The sequence below is a fragment of the Anarrhichthys ocellatus genome, unplaced genomic scaffold (assembly GCF_004355925.1).
Source record: "Anarrhichthys ocellatus isolate YVR2014 unplaced genomic scaffold, GSC_Weel_1.0 scaffold3, whole genome shotgun sequence".
NCBI classification, from domain to species: Eukaryota; Metazoa; Chordata; class Actinopteri; order Perciformes; family Anarhichadidae; genus Anarrhichthys; species Anarrhichthys ocellatus.
The window spans coordinates 892,588-909,364 of NW_022280033.1; the positions used below are offsets into that span (position 1 = coordinate 892,588).

The 16,777-nt window shown below is 43.0% G+C and overlaps 1 protein-coding gene across 1 annotated transcript in view; it reads right to left on the minus strand.

Moving 5' to 3' along the window:
• bean1 (brain expressed, associated with NEDD4, 1) overlaps positions 1-16,777 on the minus strand; it is a 40,729-nt gene that overhangs the window by 1,368 nt on the left and 22,584 nt on the right. The window contains exons 3-5 of the mRNA XM_031876308.1: positions 9,361-9,564; positions 8,700-8,841; positions 1-340 (exon numbers count right to left, since the gene is read on the minus strand). The exon at positions 1-340 is cut by the window's left edge and continues 1,368 nt beyond it. Coding sequence (XP_031732168.1) covers positions 1-340; positions 8,700-8,841; positions 9,361-9,564 — 686 coding nt within the window. The remainder of the gene's footprint in view (positions 341-8,699; positions 8,842-9,360; positions 9,565-16,777) is intronic.

A 16,777-nucleotide genomic window follows, 5' to 3' on the forward strand; every position in this document is an offset into this window, starting at 1 on the left:
CCCCCTCTCCGATGGGTGTTTGTAAAGGTCACACGGCCCGAGAGGGAGGCGCTGTCCCTGCTCGGCCAGCACCAACTCGTACGGCGGCGCCGCCTCCAGCGGGAAGGAGATGGAGGCGATGTGCTGGTGCTCCCGTAGTCCCAGCGGGTAGTGGGAGGGGGAGAACCAGGCAGCACCGGCCGAGGCCTCTCCGTAGTACGGAGAGGGATCCTGACCGGTGTAGTCCGGCTGCTCCTCCTGCTCCGCCCCTCTCTGACAGGGGTCCAATAGGGAGTAAGGAGGCGGGTCATCTGAAGGTATGTAGATCTGAGGCGAACCTGGGCCAACACACTCATCGTACCTATGGAGATAAAAACAGAACAAGCAAACGGTCAGTACTGTGGTGGAACCCAAATGTGTATTTATTTTAGCTTTTGAAAGGCCGAATGCCAACAAATATGGATTAAAGATGAATATTTTGTTGGATTAAAAACATTTTAGAAATTATTCATCTTTTTTTTTTTCAATAAATGTTGACTAGAACATTGCTATTTAATAGATTTTTTTTTACTGTTTATATATTTGAAATAAAATGCTTTTCTAATGTGTTTTCACATCACTTAGCTTAAAGCTTTTATTATTTCAGAGCTCCGTCAGATGCTGAGCCACGCCGCCGGCCCCGACATTGTCGATCTACATTAACCACATTAACCACAGTTAGACAATAAATGATCGCCCAACTCTACGGCGTGTATACACACTTAAAGGGAGAAATCAGTTGCAATTCTTAAGGAGCTTTGTGGTTAGAAACATCCAAATGAGATCAGCTTCAACACCTGACACAACGAAGCCTTTTCCTCCAAAGCAACGATAGCTGACGCTCGTGGGTGTCGAAGCACCAAATGATACAGAAGCTAAGCTTATATAATAAAACTGGATCATAGCATAACAACAATAGTATCATACACCTATCCAGGACTCCTATGTTTGCATTTAGGGAAATTGAGAATGTCATTAAAAGAAACCTTTAAAATGTGAGTTTTACAGTGGGGGGATGTTCTAGTCCTGGATCCAGTTTCTCATCCCAGTTTGCAGCTCTTTCATGTTCTGAATAGAACCCCATTGCTCCTGCTCATAAAGTATACAACTGTGTGTACACTACTTGCTAACTCTATTATACATTATGTGCTGATCTAGCACATAATGTCCACGCTCCACACTGACAGGGACACAAAAAGAAAGAGAAACGTTTTATGTAACTAAAACAACATATGAAAATAAATATCCAATGCCTTTCTTGCTTTCATGCCCACTCCCTTGCACACATTCATATTTGTGATATATTGGACCCCATAAGCACCCACACAAACAAAAATCAACTGTGCTGGTATCTTCCACAAATGCGGCGCTGCACATACTGTTGTATGTTTATTATTAAATGTGTGCAGAGAATATCCCTGTTACAGAGTTCACTTGACCTTTGGCTTGTCCCTGCATGTGCCCCTCAGGAGGTTCCTCTCTTCATGTTTGAGAGGTCAGAGGTTCAGGTCCAGTTACAGAGCAGCATGCCAGGAGCGGGTGAGAAGTCAGTGACACCACAGAAGGCCGAACGGGTCTTTGGTTTCGAAAACTGGTTTCTCTGTTGACCACAGTACACTGCACTGCTGTGCCTACTGTATACACAGTTTTGTGAAACAGCAAACTTCGGGACTTTGACATATAAATGAGTGTTCGTGACACTCAATTTTCCTGCCAAATGAATTCACACAGTGCTGTTCATCACATGGGAAAGCTCTCTGTATTTAGCAGTAGACCGGAGTTGTGTCTGGTGTCCATGTCGACTTTCCCATGGTGGCATTCTGGTGATGTGTTTTACGTCAACCAGCCAGAGCTAGAGGGGCCACCAAGGGGCGAGAGACGATTGTGACGGAGCGGAACAGGAGTACGGCCGAAAGAATCTTCTGGAGTGGATGCTCCAGATAAAAGAGAAACTCAAGAGGAAGGATTGAAGTTTTTAAAAAAAGACAGCGATGGACTACGAGGACAAACACTCCTGGGGACGGGGAGTAATGCGGCGAGCTCACCTGCAGGCATACAACAGTGTTTGTGTAGTTACTCCCACCGCCAGAGGGGGGAGACAAAAAGTCCAGCTTTCAGGAAACTTCTTCGAAAATGCATGCTCAACATTTAGAAAAAAATCAAATGTTTGTCTGGCTTTGTAGTATTTTAAAATCTCTGGTTCATGACTGTCATGGTGGACCATTTTCTAGTGTTTTTTTGATATTTGCTGTGGTCGATAACTTCTTGTAGTGATTTGGGACTTCAATGTGGACGGGGAACGTTTTCAAACAGCATTTGCAACATGCAACATGCCCCCTCACGCGGGCTACTGTGCACAAATGAGACCGCATGGTCAAGATCATTTTTACCCATTCATTTGACATTGTAACTATTGCTTCTTCTTCCCGATCCAAGGCCACATTTCCCATAAACTCTGCTCCTCGTCACCCCAGCAGCTCTGTCAATCCTGCAAAATCTGATGCAGCTGCACACAATGTAAGACTCTTCATGGTTTGTTTTTTTAGAAGTTGTTTGGATGTTAAACTGCTCGATGTTTCACCATCGAGTATAAACATGCAAGATTTGATAAAGGCTGCGGCCTCCTTCTTGCTGTTTTGACAAAGTGCCAAAAAACGCTGCCCCGATGAACTCCACCAGCAGCTTTCTACCAACATCAGCAGCCAGAGAGAAGAGGAACAATGGAATATAGAAAGTAGAAAAAAAACTAAATAGAATTATGGTGTGTGTGTGGATGTAATGGTAGCTGATGATGGGGGCACAGGAAGCAGTAAATCAGTATAACTCAATCAGTGCAGTGGTTAATTATATCAGGCTGGTACCACCAAAGTGCGCGTTATACTGTGTCCTCTTTCCTTCTTTTTGCCCTTTCTGTCTCCTTCAACACACCTTTGTGTGTGTGTGTGTGTGTGTGTGTGTGTGTGTGTGTGTGTGTGCCACTTGCCAGCAGCGTTGGAGACTTTTGAGTGTGTTTCTGTGTGTTTTGTGTGACAGAAAGAAGCTATTTTAGACTGGAAGTGAGGATCAGGCTCGGTCAGAAAAAAAGAATGTCCACTGCTCGTCATCACACACTTATCAAATTCAAATTTGCTTTATTGGCATGAAAGTTTAAAAAACAGTATTGCCAAAGCATCAAAAAAATTAGTCATAAGTCATTCTGTTTCTGTAGTGTACAAGAGATTATATATTGTATAGTTATTTATTATTTTATGTTACTTTTTTAAGTCACTGAATGGGAGAGATTCTGGAAAAAAACTATGTTAATCTCTCTTATCTCTCTCTCTCTCTCACACACTCACACGTATACGTATATACATATACATCGCCTACCCTTTTTCCATCAGAATATGTAGGTTTAAATCAGGGACCAAGTGACCTTGTCTTGCTTTTGTTGGGACTCACTGTTGAGTTTGCTTTGTCTGTCAGCTCACTTTGTAAACTCTATTTATAAAGCACTTTTAAAATCAAAGTTAATATTTTTTGCACATGTACACCCTTACACTTGTGCACACAACAAACGATTGAGGGTATCTACAGTTTTTCAAACATATATTTATTATTTTCTGGGAAAACTGACCTTGAACATTTGTATGAATATCAGGCATGTTGAGTTGAAAATTGGAGACTGTGTGTGTGTGTGCGTGTGCGTGTGTGCATGTGCGTGTGTGTGTGTGCTGGGTGTTTCAGAGGTGTTGTAACACACTGAGAATCTCTGTGTCTTTGGTCTCTCAGGAGTTACAGGCTCCTCTGTTCCCCTGAGGCCTCCTGCTGCCTGTGTGTTTCTGCAGAAACCTCATAATGAGTGTGTTGTTTTACACGTATGTGTGCTCTGCTAACACGTGTGTGTGTGTGTGTGTGTGTGTGTGAGAGTGTGTTAGCTAGGTGTGGCTGAGTGATAACAATTTTTCTCCTCTGAGACACGGGCAGGGAGTTGCACGACTGCTTGTGTTTATCCATCTGTCTGTGTTCCTGTGTGCTGCCTGTTTCTGTTCGAGATCATGTAAAGCGACACTTAAAACAACATTTGTTAATTAGTTAGTCAGTTAAGGATGTTATTGCTCAGTGATGGGGTAAAAAATGATAAGTTCTATGCAGGCAGTGGCGTTCAGCAGGGCCTTTTTTTGTCCAGACACAAGGCCATCATGAAATGTAAATAGTTGGAAGTAAAAGTTGCCTCGGAACATAATCAAGTAGACATTTGTCTGTTTGGGTGAAACCACAAAAACGTACGATAGAGAAAGACGTCTAAGTCAGATGGGTCATGAGAAAGGGAGGACCTCTGGCATGTTTTCATGCTTTGGTTGTGACGCTCTACAGAGCTGGACACCGGACGACTTCAGCTACAGCATAGAGCATATGGTCTGTGTGTGTGTGTGTGTGTGTGTGTAAAGCTGGCATGTCCCTCCTCGGTACCACTGTGAGGTACTTGTGGAGTTGGAGAACCATATAGATGCTGCAGTCACAGGTGTGTGTGTGTGTGTGTGTGTGTGTGTGATATGATTTTTGGGCATAATGCAGCTCATAAGATGAAGCCTACAGATGACAGTTAAGAGATCATGTTTCATCAGATCACAATAGACAACGTATCTTTAGAGAACGGTTCGTATGATACCTTACGAAAAAAGTAAATCCAAATTTTTCGTGTGTTTTCTTTTAATACGGAAGTTCAGCAAATCCTGTCAAGTTCCAGTTGTCACATGATACAGTCTTTTCAAAATAAACTTGCTTCTTCACGGGACACTACTTAGTTAGGTTTAGGAGAAATTTGTGAAATATTTAAAAGTTCAGGCAACAAAACTACCTGCAACATATCCTCATATAATGGTTTGTATGACCCCGAATGAAAAGTTATTTTTTTGTGCATTTTCCATCCATCCACAGTCGCGATCTGCCTGCCTGTGCAAGCACCTGCAGAGTTTGGGTTTCATAAGTATAGATATGAACGCTGTTTGAGAACAGCCTGCATTAGGCCATGTGTCTCCTGTTACTGTATTCCTGTACTGTTCATTTTTTGTCTTTACATGACATGTCTGTGGCTAAGATTAGTCATCCTGCAAGATGACTGGACAACATGGTACATTTGTTCCTGAGCTTCCACCACTGCTCTCACCTCCTCTTTGGTCCTTTCAAAGTCCTCATCCTTGCTGTCTGATGTTATCATTTCTCAGCTTTCACTGTTCTCTTTTTAATGACTGTGAGACATTCCATAGTGGGTGTTTCTCAAAGTCAAGGATGCTTCCTTGGTAAGACGGGTTCTCTCCAGTCGGGCAAGTCTCCCTCCAATCACTCAGAGAGCGCACATTGGAACAGTCGAGCAAGTGTGTCGGTGTGAGGAAGAAACCCGAGGTAAGGCGGTCGTTTAAGTCATTTGATTTTTGTGAGTAATGTGGCAAACTGAAAAACACTAAATCCAAGTTTTGCCTTTTTTATTTTGCCCAGAATTAATGCTGCTTTTGTGAGAAATTTAGGTTTTGAAGCTCCTAATTATTGATATTATATGTTGCAGTGTATTTACTTGTAGGAGTTTGAACCAAGTAGTGTGTTTGAGTGTCTGTGTGATCAGGTTTGAGGAATGTGCTGGAGCGGGGGTTGTGTGAAAGTGGCAGGGTGAGGCGATTTCTCCCTGTGTCCAAAAGTTATGGCCATAACACTTCACATTATCATAATTTTTGGATATTGACAAGAATCTAACCAGAATTTTGGTGGTGAAAAAAACACCAGCAGTCAACTCACATCTTTGTAATATAACAGTTTACTTCAACTTACTCCCCGATATTATCATGCAACACAAATCAGAATGCCAGGAGAGTGTGTGTGTGAGCCAAAGCTCGCCCGGCTTCTCTCTGAGAGGAAGCAGAAGCTTTCAGTCTCCACAGGTGAGCAGCTGATCCATGAGCACAAGTTTTTCTGGAAGACAAAGTGTGTGTGTGTGTGTGTGTGTGTGTGTGTGTGTGTGTGTTTGTGTCGGAAGCGTAACGTTCACTGTCTCAGTAGGTGAGCTGTTGATCTGAGTTCTCTGAGTTTTCCTCAACCATCTGTGGCCTAAAACACACACACACACACACACACACACACACACACACACCCTGCAGGATCATTACATGACTGCAACTACCTGCTTGTTGACAGGGTACCAAAAAATGACTTGTCAGCATTATAGTAAACAAAATCTGCGTTGTGTATGTACGTATGCATGTGTGTCTGTTTGGATGTGCGTGCGTGTGTGTGTGCGTGTGTGTGTTGGCTGGCGTCCCATCGTCTGGGCCAGAGAGTCCGGCTCTCACACAGGCCGTCCAGAACGCTCTGGTTCTCTGCCAGAGCGCTGACGTAGCTAGCTAGCTCCCCTCTTCCTCTCCTTTTCCTTTCCATTTACCGTTACTCTCATGTTCCTACCGCTCGAGTTGAAGTGAGGACAAACACCGTGTTGAGGTTTCTGCCCCTACCGCTAATTAGCAGCTTCGGTATATCTCGTAAACATCATGAATGGATTCATCACACGTCTTGCGGGAGCTGTAATAGTGCATGGGAACGTTTTCTCGGCCCGCACAGGACTCTGCAGCATCGCAGCAAACATAAAGCCTGCTGCTGACCAGGTGTAATCACCCCACCGATGATGCATCTTTCAGCATAAAGCACTTTGTCTGTGTTACGCACCAAGAACATGAGCGTCGGTTTAGTCCCCAGATCACAACCCCAGCACAGAGCTTCAGCCTCAGGTTCGACATGATGAATGTGAATGTGCAACGCTATTAAATCAGCAATAATCAATATCCACCTATAAGAGTATCATGTATGGAGGCTCGGATGATCCTGAAACTGAGCAACTGCAGTGAGAAATTATGGTTCTGTGATCAGAATCGGTAATAAACTTAAACGCCATATTTCCTTCTTGTTTTCTACATGATTTCCCACTAGTTCTGGTTTGACTGGCTCTTGTTGCACCTTCTTCTCTACACCATAAAGCAGGGTATGATTTAGGGCGGGGCTGCTTTGTGGTTGACATCTCTCTATCAGAGCTGTATGCGCGTATCTACGTCACTCATCCAGAGTCCAAAGATGGTCACTTTTTCTGGTTGAAAAAACCAAGATGAAAACAGCCGAAATGCCGAACTTCAAAACGGCAGTCCACAAACCAATGGGTGACGTCACGATGACTATGTCCATTTCTTTTAGTCTATGATTGGCACCATCAACTGTCTGTTTCTATGTCGTACGTTGATGGAAACACACTTCGCATCACTTCACATTTTCTGTTGCTGATTTTCAGGTAATTCTGTATTTTTTTGGTTCTAGTTTGATTGGAAACCAAACCAAAAGATGAACACGCAGTAAGAAACTTCAGAGCTGAATATCAAGGTCACGCTTTGTAAAAACATCAACTGATTTAACTTTCACATTGTGGCTCAGTGTCAGATGTATTCATCAACTATAGCACAGTGTTTTGTTTCCAATTTTGCTGTTGAACTAAATTTGCACCTTTGACTTGCTTCATCTCAATAAATGAGGCTATCACGCTGAACACCGTGCAGGTATCATAGTATTTAGATCTGTAATACCTAACTGACAGAAACATGAATTCTCAGAAACTTAATTGAAATAATCAATAGTATTATTATCATTTAATTATCCCCCCTCCCCCCATATTGATGCTGAAAGTTGTTAAGTTTGAAATGTGGCAGCTGGTGACCGCGGAGCTCGGAAAGTCAGATGACTGTCTAAGTCAGTAATGAACTCTTTTAATGAACAAAAAGAAAAGATGCTATCCAACCGTAGATCGATTCATTTGGGTTAAGTGAGTCAATGTTTCTACAGCAGAGCCAGTAGGAGAATGAAGCGCGCACGCGCACACGCACACACACACACACACACACACACTGCAGGGGAGGGATGTATGTGAATTATTAAAGTTGCCAATTAGACCAGCTGACATTTAGATCAAAAACACCATGACATTGGCCTTTAGCAAGCTCTTTCTTTCTCTCATTCTCTCTCACACACACAAACACACACACACACACACACCCACACACACACACACACAGAGTGCACAAGCGCTCATTGCTGCACCCTCACAAAGGGCACCAAAGGTAGCAGTGCTCTCTAATAAATGAATTACCACTGAAGAAGGGTCAAGCCAAGTGGACAGAGAGCATTGGGGGACACGTCTGAATGGTCAGTTATGTTTTAGATTTGACATTTGACATAATTGGCGAAAGGAGGAGTGTTTTTAAACAAACTGTAGCTATTGATGGATGAGGACAGGCTTGAGATTTTAATTATTTTTCTGAATATCTTAGCTCACCGAGACTTGTCCAAAACCAACACTGTCCGTCTGTAAACAGAAAATACCCACTAGGAAACAGAAGTGCATCCAGACTCCACCATTGTTTTTCTCACGTGGTTAACATTGTGAAACTATTGCGGTTTGCGTAGAGAAACTAGTGTGAAACTGTTGTGGTCTTAAAAATGACGTAGATGGGTTCACATTAGAGTTACGTCTCACGCAGATGATGATGTAATCCTTGTGTGTCGGTATCAAGACGCAGAGGGCCACATGCCCAAGTGATGGTATTTTGGCACCCTGGGGAGAGAGCACAGGCTGGAGTACCTTACCGTTACCATCGATTCACACAAGATCTTACCGTGGCGGTGAGTCGGGGTACAGGTTGTTGACTTGTGACAGAGTCTCTCTGTATGAATCAAAGTCTAAACCAGGAGGAAAGTCTTCTAAGCAGGTAGATCTCAGTTCTCCTACTGAGCCTCCATAGGAAAAACCATCCAGACCTGCAGAGACATGAAGGAAAAGACACATTTGAATTGAGAGTTTTATTTTTTTTTATCTTGTGCACATATCTCATGTACATATGATATTTGTATACAAAGAGGCGACAACATATTAGAATAATTTCAAAGGACAATTAAAAGGATCTGGCAGCAGCTATTGTTTAATTGTTGCTGAGTGCCTTTGAAGGCTTTTGATTCTCTGGAGAAACTGAAAACCTGCTGAAGATTTTTGGAAGCAAGCTACGTGTGAAGATGTGTGTAGGTGTTTCCAGACCAACATGAGCATGAAAAGTGTGTAGGGGTATTTCAGCAGTTATGTGAGAAAGATCCTGAATAAATGGGCCATAGTGTTACATGCTACAACACAGTGGACCTGTTTCTATTTCCATGTTCTGATGATTGTAATGTTGTCAGTCTGTGGTTCAGGTGTGGACTTTATTAAGTATGTAATATTAACAGCTACAGTAAAACCTGAGATGAACCGAATGCTTCATCGTGTTCAGTTAGTCGCGGACTGACCGTAGCTCGCTCGGAGGTGCGGGTTTCGGAGTCGACTGTCTTTGCGCAGGCTGCCGACGATGATGGTGATGCAGGAGAGGAAGAGGACCAGACCTATAACGATCCCCGCCACCACCAGCGGAGAGACCAGGAGAGACACCTCCCCTCCCGACTCCCTCTCACCCCGGCAGTCCGGGTACTCCCCATGGCTCTGGTTGGAGCTCACTGCAGAGAGATGGAGAGAGAGATGGAGGAGGGTACATCTATGGTCATAAGTCCAATATTGACCGCTTTGAGCTCCGTTTTGGTCTCCCCCAAACCCTGAGGGAAATCTCTGTAGTTGCTGCAAAGCCGGTTATTCTTACAACTTACAAGACGAGGGTAAAGCAAGAGCACCTTGACGGCTTTTTCTGTGTAACTTGGTCCACTTTGATGTCTACTTTGAAGCCTGAGGCGTCTTTTTGTAATTTTGTAAAACGCCTCACATTTTACACTCTGCATGCCTCACATTTTAGCAGGACCGTCCGAGATGAAAAAGGAGAGTGGAAAAAGCACCCAACTTCAAAAAGTGTTTTCTCTCATTGTGCTGACTTTTGCTGGATGCCCGGAGCTGTATGACTTCACCAACCGTAGTTACCACGATCTGACCGGGAAACAGTCGGCCTGGAGAAGGATTAGTTTGGTTCTTAAGATTTTGGTTACATTCATTTAAACTGTGCCATTAACTTTTAGGTAGCGTACAGTTCATAGTTTGTGTTAAAGTAACTTAGCACTCATTCCGTGGTTGGTAAAAAAAAAAAATGTCTTCAAAAAAGACAGAAAACTGCAAAATCTGTCCAGTCCCAACCATAAGTAATGCTACAGGTGCACCGTGTCGTGTAGTTCCCAATCTAAGATGAGGAAATATAATATAATATAATATACAGTATATAAATACACAGTGACCAGTAATTGCAATATGTACATTTTCTCTTTTAAGGTAATATACAAAATAAATCTTAGCAATAATAAATCACCTTACACTTTAATCTATCACACTATGTTCACCTGCTAGTCACTGATTCTGTCTGTTAATTAACACGTATATTTTTGCTGGAATTAATCAATTAGTGCGCTGACATTTACGGAGGACATTAAGTGACGTATCCATAAATAAACAAATGAAACTTCAAACGTAACAAATGAACCATCTGTGCGTCTTTCCGTCCTTCCTTATGGCAGCGGTGCACTAGGGGGTCGTGTTGCATAACGGCTGACTTGCACTGCACCCGTCTCACCCACTCCGTCTTCTCTCTGCTTCTCTTTCCAGCTCTCGTCCCCTGAGGACTTATTCATTTCAGTGTGTGTGACAGATAATTAGAGCTAAAGTCAACACACGCACACACACGGTCTCTAAGTCATCATCATTAGATTACAGAACGATCCTGTTCCTCTCCATTTCTATTTAATGTCTCATCCGTCTGTTTGCTCTGCCTGTCTGCCTGTCTCACTGCCATTCGCTATCGTCTGTCTTCATTCACATCACAGCTGAGAGAGGAGAACGCTCTAGTGTGCCTTCTTGCTTTTAAAGTGTCGGGATGCTGTTCTTCGTGCCCTCTGTATTGTATGCGACACAAACCTGACGTTTCCTCGTAGATACTAAGAGCACAGAGCTGCGTGGAGTCGCATATTTCAATTTCAGACCTCAGGTCATGTGATACTCAAAGCAGGAAGTTAATTCTGCAGTCAATTTTTTTTAAAGCAGTTCGGCTAAGGAAGTGTTTGTCAATGTAACCATGATGATAAAGGTCTCCTTACCTGAACTGTTCATTGTACCTCAACCTTCACCAAATACCCTGCACTGCCATCCTCCAGATGCCCTCAGTCTTTTCCACCTGTCCAAGTCACCTGACGCTCTCATTTACCTGCTCACCTGTTTCCACTTTCCCTCATCAGTCCAGCTGGATATAACCGGCCTGGTTCCACTCATTCCTGCTGTATTGTGCTTTTGTCTGCATGCGAGTCCTCCTCCCTTTTATGGGATACACCGGCCGAGTCAATAGTTCACATCAGGAAACACTTTTTTCTGGAGGCCCTGGATTGTCGTATTTTGGCTAAATATGTTTATTAACATCCTGTAAGATATTAGTGTGAGGAGTTTGTGTGCAGTGCAGAGTGGATATCATCTTTGTGTTTCATACATCTACAACTCGTCTTCCTGAAATGTACAATACATCCACCACACTTAAGTATTTTGCACATTGAATGAACAGTTACGTTGCATTCTCGTGAGCGTGATGTCTCAGGAACACCTGGAGGGAACATCTTCAGATTTGGCACAAACTTGGAATGAAGGATGAAGTGATTTCACTTTGGACAGACGAGACCGGTCTCTTCATTTACAATCGTGAATGTAGCTCTCAAATGCAGATCGGAGTCCTTTCTATCTACTGTTCTCTAATACTGTTAATCCAGAAATCTCTTTTGGAATATCTCTCACTGTTGACATGCTGGGTGTGAAAGCTTGACAGGCCTAGCAAAAGTAACGAAGGGGGGTCAATTACGCATCTCAAAACCTGTAATTTCTGACACTGACATTGCATCCTTTGTGCTGCGAAGCGTGTTTTCTGCCATCATCAGTGCTCTGACTATAAAGCAGGAGAAACAATCAAATGACTCCCAGTATCGTTTTCATTTCAGTCTCTTAGTGCCGCTCTTATTGCTCATTTCTCATCTCTTTCCTCCCTTGAACGTCTGCGTCCGTAATGCTGTTGTCTGCAGTAATTTGGTTTCACACAGATTCCCGAGAAGAGGAAAATGTTCTCTCACCCCAAACGATTCCCAGCAGCCCTCTCTGCTCTCTCGGTCTCGTCTCTCACACACTTCTTTGTCTCCTCTTTCTCCCTCTTCTAACGTGATTTTCTCTTCATTTTCGCTTCTCACCTCGTCCTCATAAACTCCATTTTCTTTTGTTCTCTCCAGAGAGAACTCAGAAGGAAATCTATATTTATATAGATTTAAATTCACATAAACCTCGCTCCCTTTGTAACACACACACACACACACACACACACACACACACACACACACTAGCAGCAGACAAACTCTCATAATAATCTTGGTAGGTCTGCTCATCATGCTAGCGGCTCTAGGGAAGGCAATGTCAGTCTGAGTGTTGATCCACTTTGGTCCAGACTGAAATATCTCTGCGACTGTCAGATGGATCACCATGAAATGTTGTACAGTCATGTTCCCCAGAGGATGGATCCTTGTGACTTTGAAGACCCTCTAACTTTTCTTCTTGCGCCACCATGAGGTTCATATATCAATGTATACAGTATATATTTTTATAAAGTTTCTTTGAGGAACTTTTAAATGATCCTGAACCAGTCTCAGTTTAATCCTGATCCTCTATATGACCTACATCAGTAAACGAGACCGCGAGAAGATATTTCTACAGAGTTATTCTTAATGCTCATCATCGGAGCCACCGGGTCGGATTCTGGTGAAACCAGATGAAATCATGCAGGTTCACCAGAAACTCCTTCAGCTCAGACTCCAGCAGAGACCGGTCCACCGCGGACAGACCCAGATCCTCCAGCAGAGACCGGTCCACCGTGGACAGACCCGGATCCTCCAGCAGAGACCGGTCCACCGTGGACAGACCCAGATCCTCCAGCAGAGACCGGTCCACCGTGGACAGACACAGATCTGGCTTTACTGCAGCCTTTGTCCACAGGGACCAACACACAGTGAAAGTTCCTTGTTGAAACTTTAAGTAAATTAAGTATTTCGAATTGAAAATGAATTAATTTTCAGCCAGTCACAATGCAATGCAGGAATTCAACGTATCCTTAATTTCGTATGATATCAAAACGTTATTATCTTCCATCCAGTGTCAAGCAACACAAGTCCTACTTGGTTAGGTTTAGGAGAAGATTGTGCTTTGGGTTAATAAAACTATGCAAGCGGCATTAGTGAAGCTTGGAAATTATGTAACAAACAAATCCACGTTGACTTCTGGTCTCACACGGGACACAGACTGTGGTCTCCTGGGTGAAAGTCCTGTGATTTTAGACCCACCTGTCCTGGTACACAATTATGCTGATAAACAAATTGATTATGTGAGTAACATATGATTTAATGTGCATTCCTTTCTCATGATACTTTCTTTGTACCACACCATATTTACTAACTTCTCATCCCCAGAGAAGAGGCTTCCTCTGTCCTGTAAGCCCACCGGACGAAACTGGTGAGGAAATGTCTTTTTTTCTCTCTCTCCACTTTAGTGTGATTTAAGACAGAGGAGGGAGATTTTAAGAAACACAAACAGTGGAGTGATGGTCGAGAGGGGAGGCAGCCACTCTATACGATTCGGGGCAGAGCGAGGAAGAAGGGAGACAGAGCAAGGGAAAAGATTGTTATAAATGGTGATAGTGTTATATTTCAAACCCCTGAGGGTACGGGACCCAGCTACAGAGAAAGGGGAGAAATCTGGTTTGTGTGTGTGTGTGTGTGTGTGTATTATGAGTCGAGTGAGAGTGTAAAAATATTAGACCTACACGCCCAACCCATGAAATACATCAATAAATGAACAGAAGGAAGCAGGTTAACAAGAAAGCTATAAATCTTGAGGCATCCAACATTAGTAAGTCATAAATATTCTGTGCACTGTGGTGTCACAGGTGCACGACATTTTATTATGTAACTGACAAACCCGACGATGTGTCTGACAGAACGACACCTTCAGTGTGAAGCTGGGAGAGATGCGACCATCTTAGGTTTGTTTTTCTTTTTTCAACCCAATTTCAAGGGAAGGAGAATAAATGGCAAGATCATTTCTACCTGTCATTAATACACATTTAGGCAACACAACCACTTAGTTAGGTTTAGGAACAATATGATTGGGCTTGTTAACATTGCTGTCAGTACAGACTACATGGTGTACAAATGACATGCAAAAAGCAAGAACGGAGTTCTTATTGCTTTCTGCATTGACTACTTGCCAGGGATTCAGCGTCGTGCTCAGAAGCACTTCAGCAGGGCTCTTGCTACACCACTCTGTGTGTGAGAGAGTGCTATATGTTCATATATAATGAAGCAGCAGCAGTGGTAACTCACTTTGACAGCTTGTCACTAATGCTTACTGTTCAACATGCGCCCACCTCATACACTGTATACCGTAGTGTGCTACAAAAAGCTAGTATGTAACCCAGACGTTGACCCGAGGCTCATTTAGAGGTCATTAAATGTGCATGAAGTTCAAGTTGTTTTTATTTTTTACATGGTAACATGTTTGAAGTTTGTTTCATGAAGAAATTCCCTCGGCTGCAAAATATTCGATTAAACTGAGTGACTGGAGGATTGAGATACAACATCCTGAACCTATAAAGAAAAAATGTACTTCTTTATTAAGCATTGTGCTGAAAATTATTAATTTTACACTTCACTTTTTGGCAGTTCCTCAAAACCAAAAAGACATTTTGTGCTGAAGTTACTGCACAAAGAGAAGATTTTAGAGGAAAACAAAGCAAGGGGCTTCACTGGTGTGATCACGTTACCCAAGAGAAGAAGAAATAATATGCAGGAAGTCCACTTTGAGTAACGCATCCATGAGTTTAAAGGTCTCATTCCAAAACACGCCACAGTAGTTTATACAGAAATACGATACAGGATTTTACACCTCTGAAAAAATAAAATGGCAATAATCATTTCATCAAACGAAGAACGACATGATGTTGCAAACTTTACGCAACACTTTTGTTTTCAATAAATTAGGCGGGTTTTTTTCTTGCTGAACGCACCGGGAAGGCCAACCACATATGTGCACACCGTGTCTAGTCTGAGTAGTATCCACCTATTATAAGAGGCGTTGGCCGAAATGCAATCCCCGAAACCCATCGGCTATCGTCTGATTGTAAACTTCTTGTGAAACAATCCGGTCATCGCCGTCATCTCTCAATTCTGATTCCATTCTGGTGTCTCAAGGAGCTGATCAGACTGGAAACAATGGCCGACGCATTGAAGAGGAAGTCTTGGCCTGGGCAGCCGTTATCGGACACAGTACAGCCAGCGGATATCCGCTTAACAGATTTGTTATATTGATATATGTTGGCCAGAAATAAGCTGAATCGTCGTCAGAATGATCGACGATGTGTTACGAGATATGAACTCCTTCTGTGCCGATGCAAAGCCTCCTCATTTAGTGTAAATGTTAACTTGTTGTGTGTCGGGTTGAGAAATGAATTGTTATGTTTTGTTAATAAAAGTTTCATCTCTTGGGCGTCAAGAGAGACAAACACACAAGGGAAGACAAAACTATTTGGTTTCAAAGAACAACATATAGGTCCCATATTCTGTGTGTGTGTGTGTGTGTGTGTGTGTGTGTGTGTGTGTGTGTGCGTTTTGTCCATCCAGATTGGGTCGTCACATGCAGTCATTTATTTCAGGCGTCACAAGCTATAAAGGTTAAGAGCCTGTGGTATTGACTGCTGCTGCGTACACTGCATCACTTTGTACATTAGCTGCATGCATTATACAGAAGCATCAAGCAGCCACTCAGATTCAATGTGACAGCTTGTCATTATGAGTTACAACCAGCTTCTTTTCAATATGAAGTATACCATCGCGCTGGCTGACTGTACATCCAGAGACAGGGAGGTAGAAAGAATTCCTCCGGGCAGGACGCTCAATAAGAGGCGACGAACAAACTCGACTCGAGCCAACGTCGATTTTCAGTGAGGGACAAAAAAGAAGGAATACCTGGAGTCTTAAAGGACCAAACCAATGTCTCAGAAGTATGTAGCTACATATACGTACAAAATAGGTTGGAGAACTGTGTAGTGCCATGATCTTTAAACTTCGTGCTACTTTAGTGTCCGATGAGGAGCGTAGCGCCATCTGCTGGAATGTCACGTCCCTTCAGTTTCTGTGTTTCAATGATGCTGCCTCGTAAAAAACTAAACTTTTAGGTTCATGTTGTTGTGTTTTTATTAGCTTTTTAATCAGGCGATATTGTTTCTGTTTAGCTTTTAGTTTAGGATATTTGTTTTTGATATTTTTAACTTCTTACTTTATTATTTTTACGATATTAAACCTGCTGCATGGTGATGAGTCATGATTGATTCCTTAAAAAACACACTTGGATTTGTCACAGAACTTGCAGCAAAGTGACGACGCTACAATATATAACGAGCAAGAACCTTCACTTGTCCTTCACCCACCAAACTACCGTGTCCTCTGTCCTCCATCGCTCCTCCTTCCTCCACCTCTCTGACATGCCGCCCTTCAGCCGGTCATCCTTCCTTCTTTACATTCTTTCACGCTGCGCTCCAGTAGTCGCGGGCCGTTCAGAGCAACCCAACAAACCACTACAGACTTTCCTCTTTTCAAAGCTGACAGCTGGACTGACCCACACACACACACACACACACACACACACACACACACACACACACAC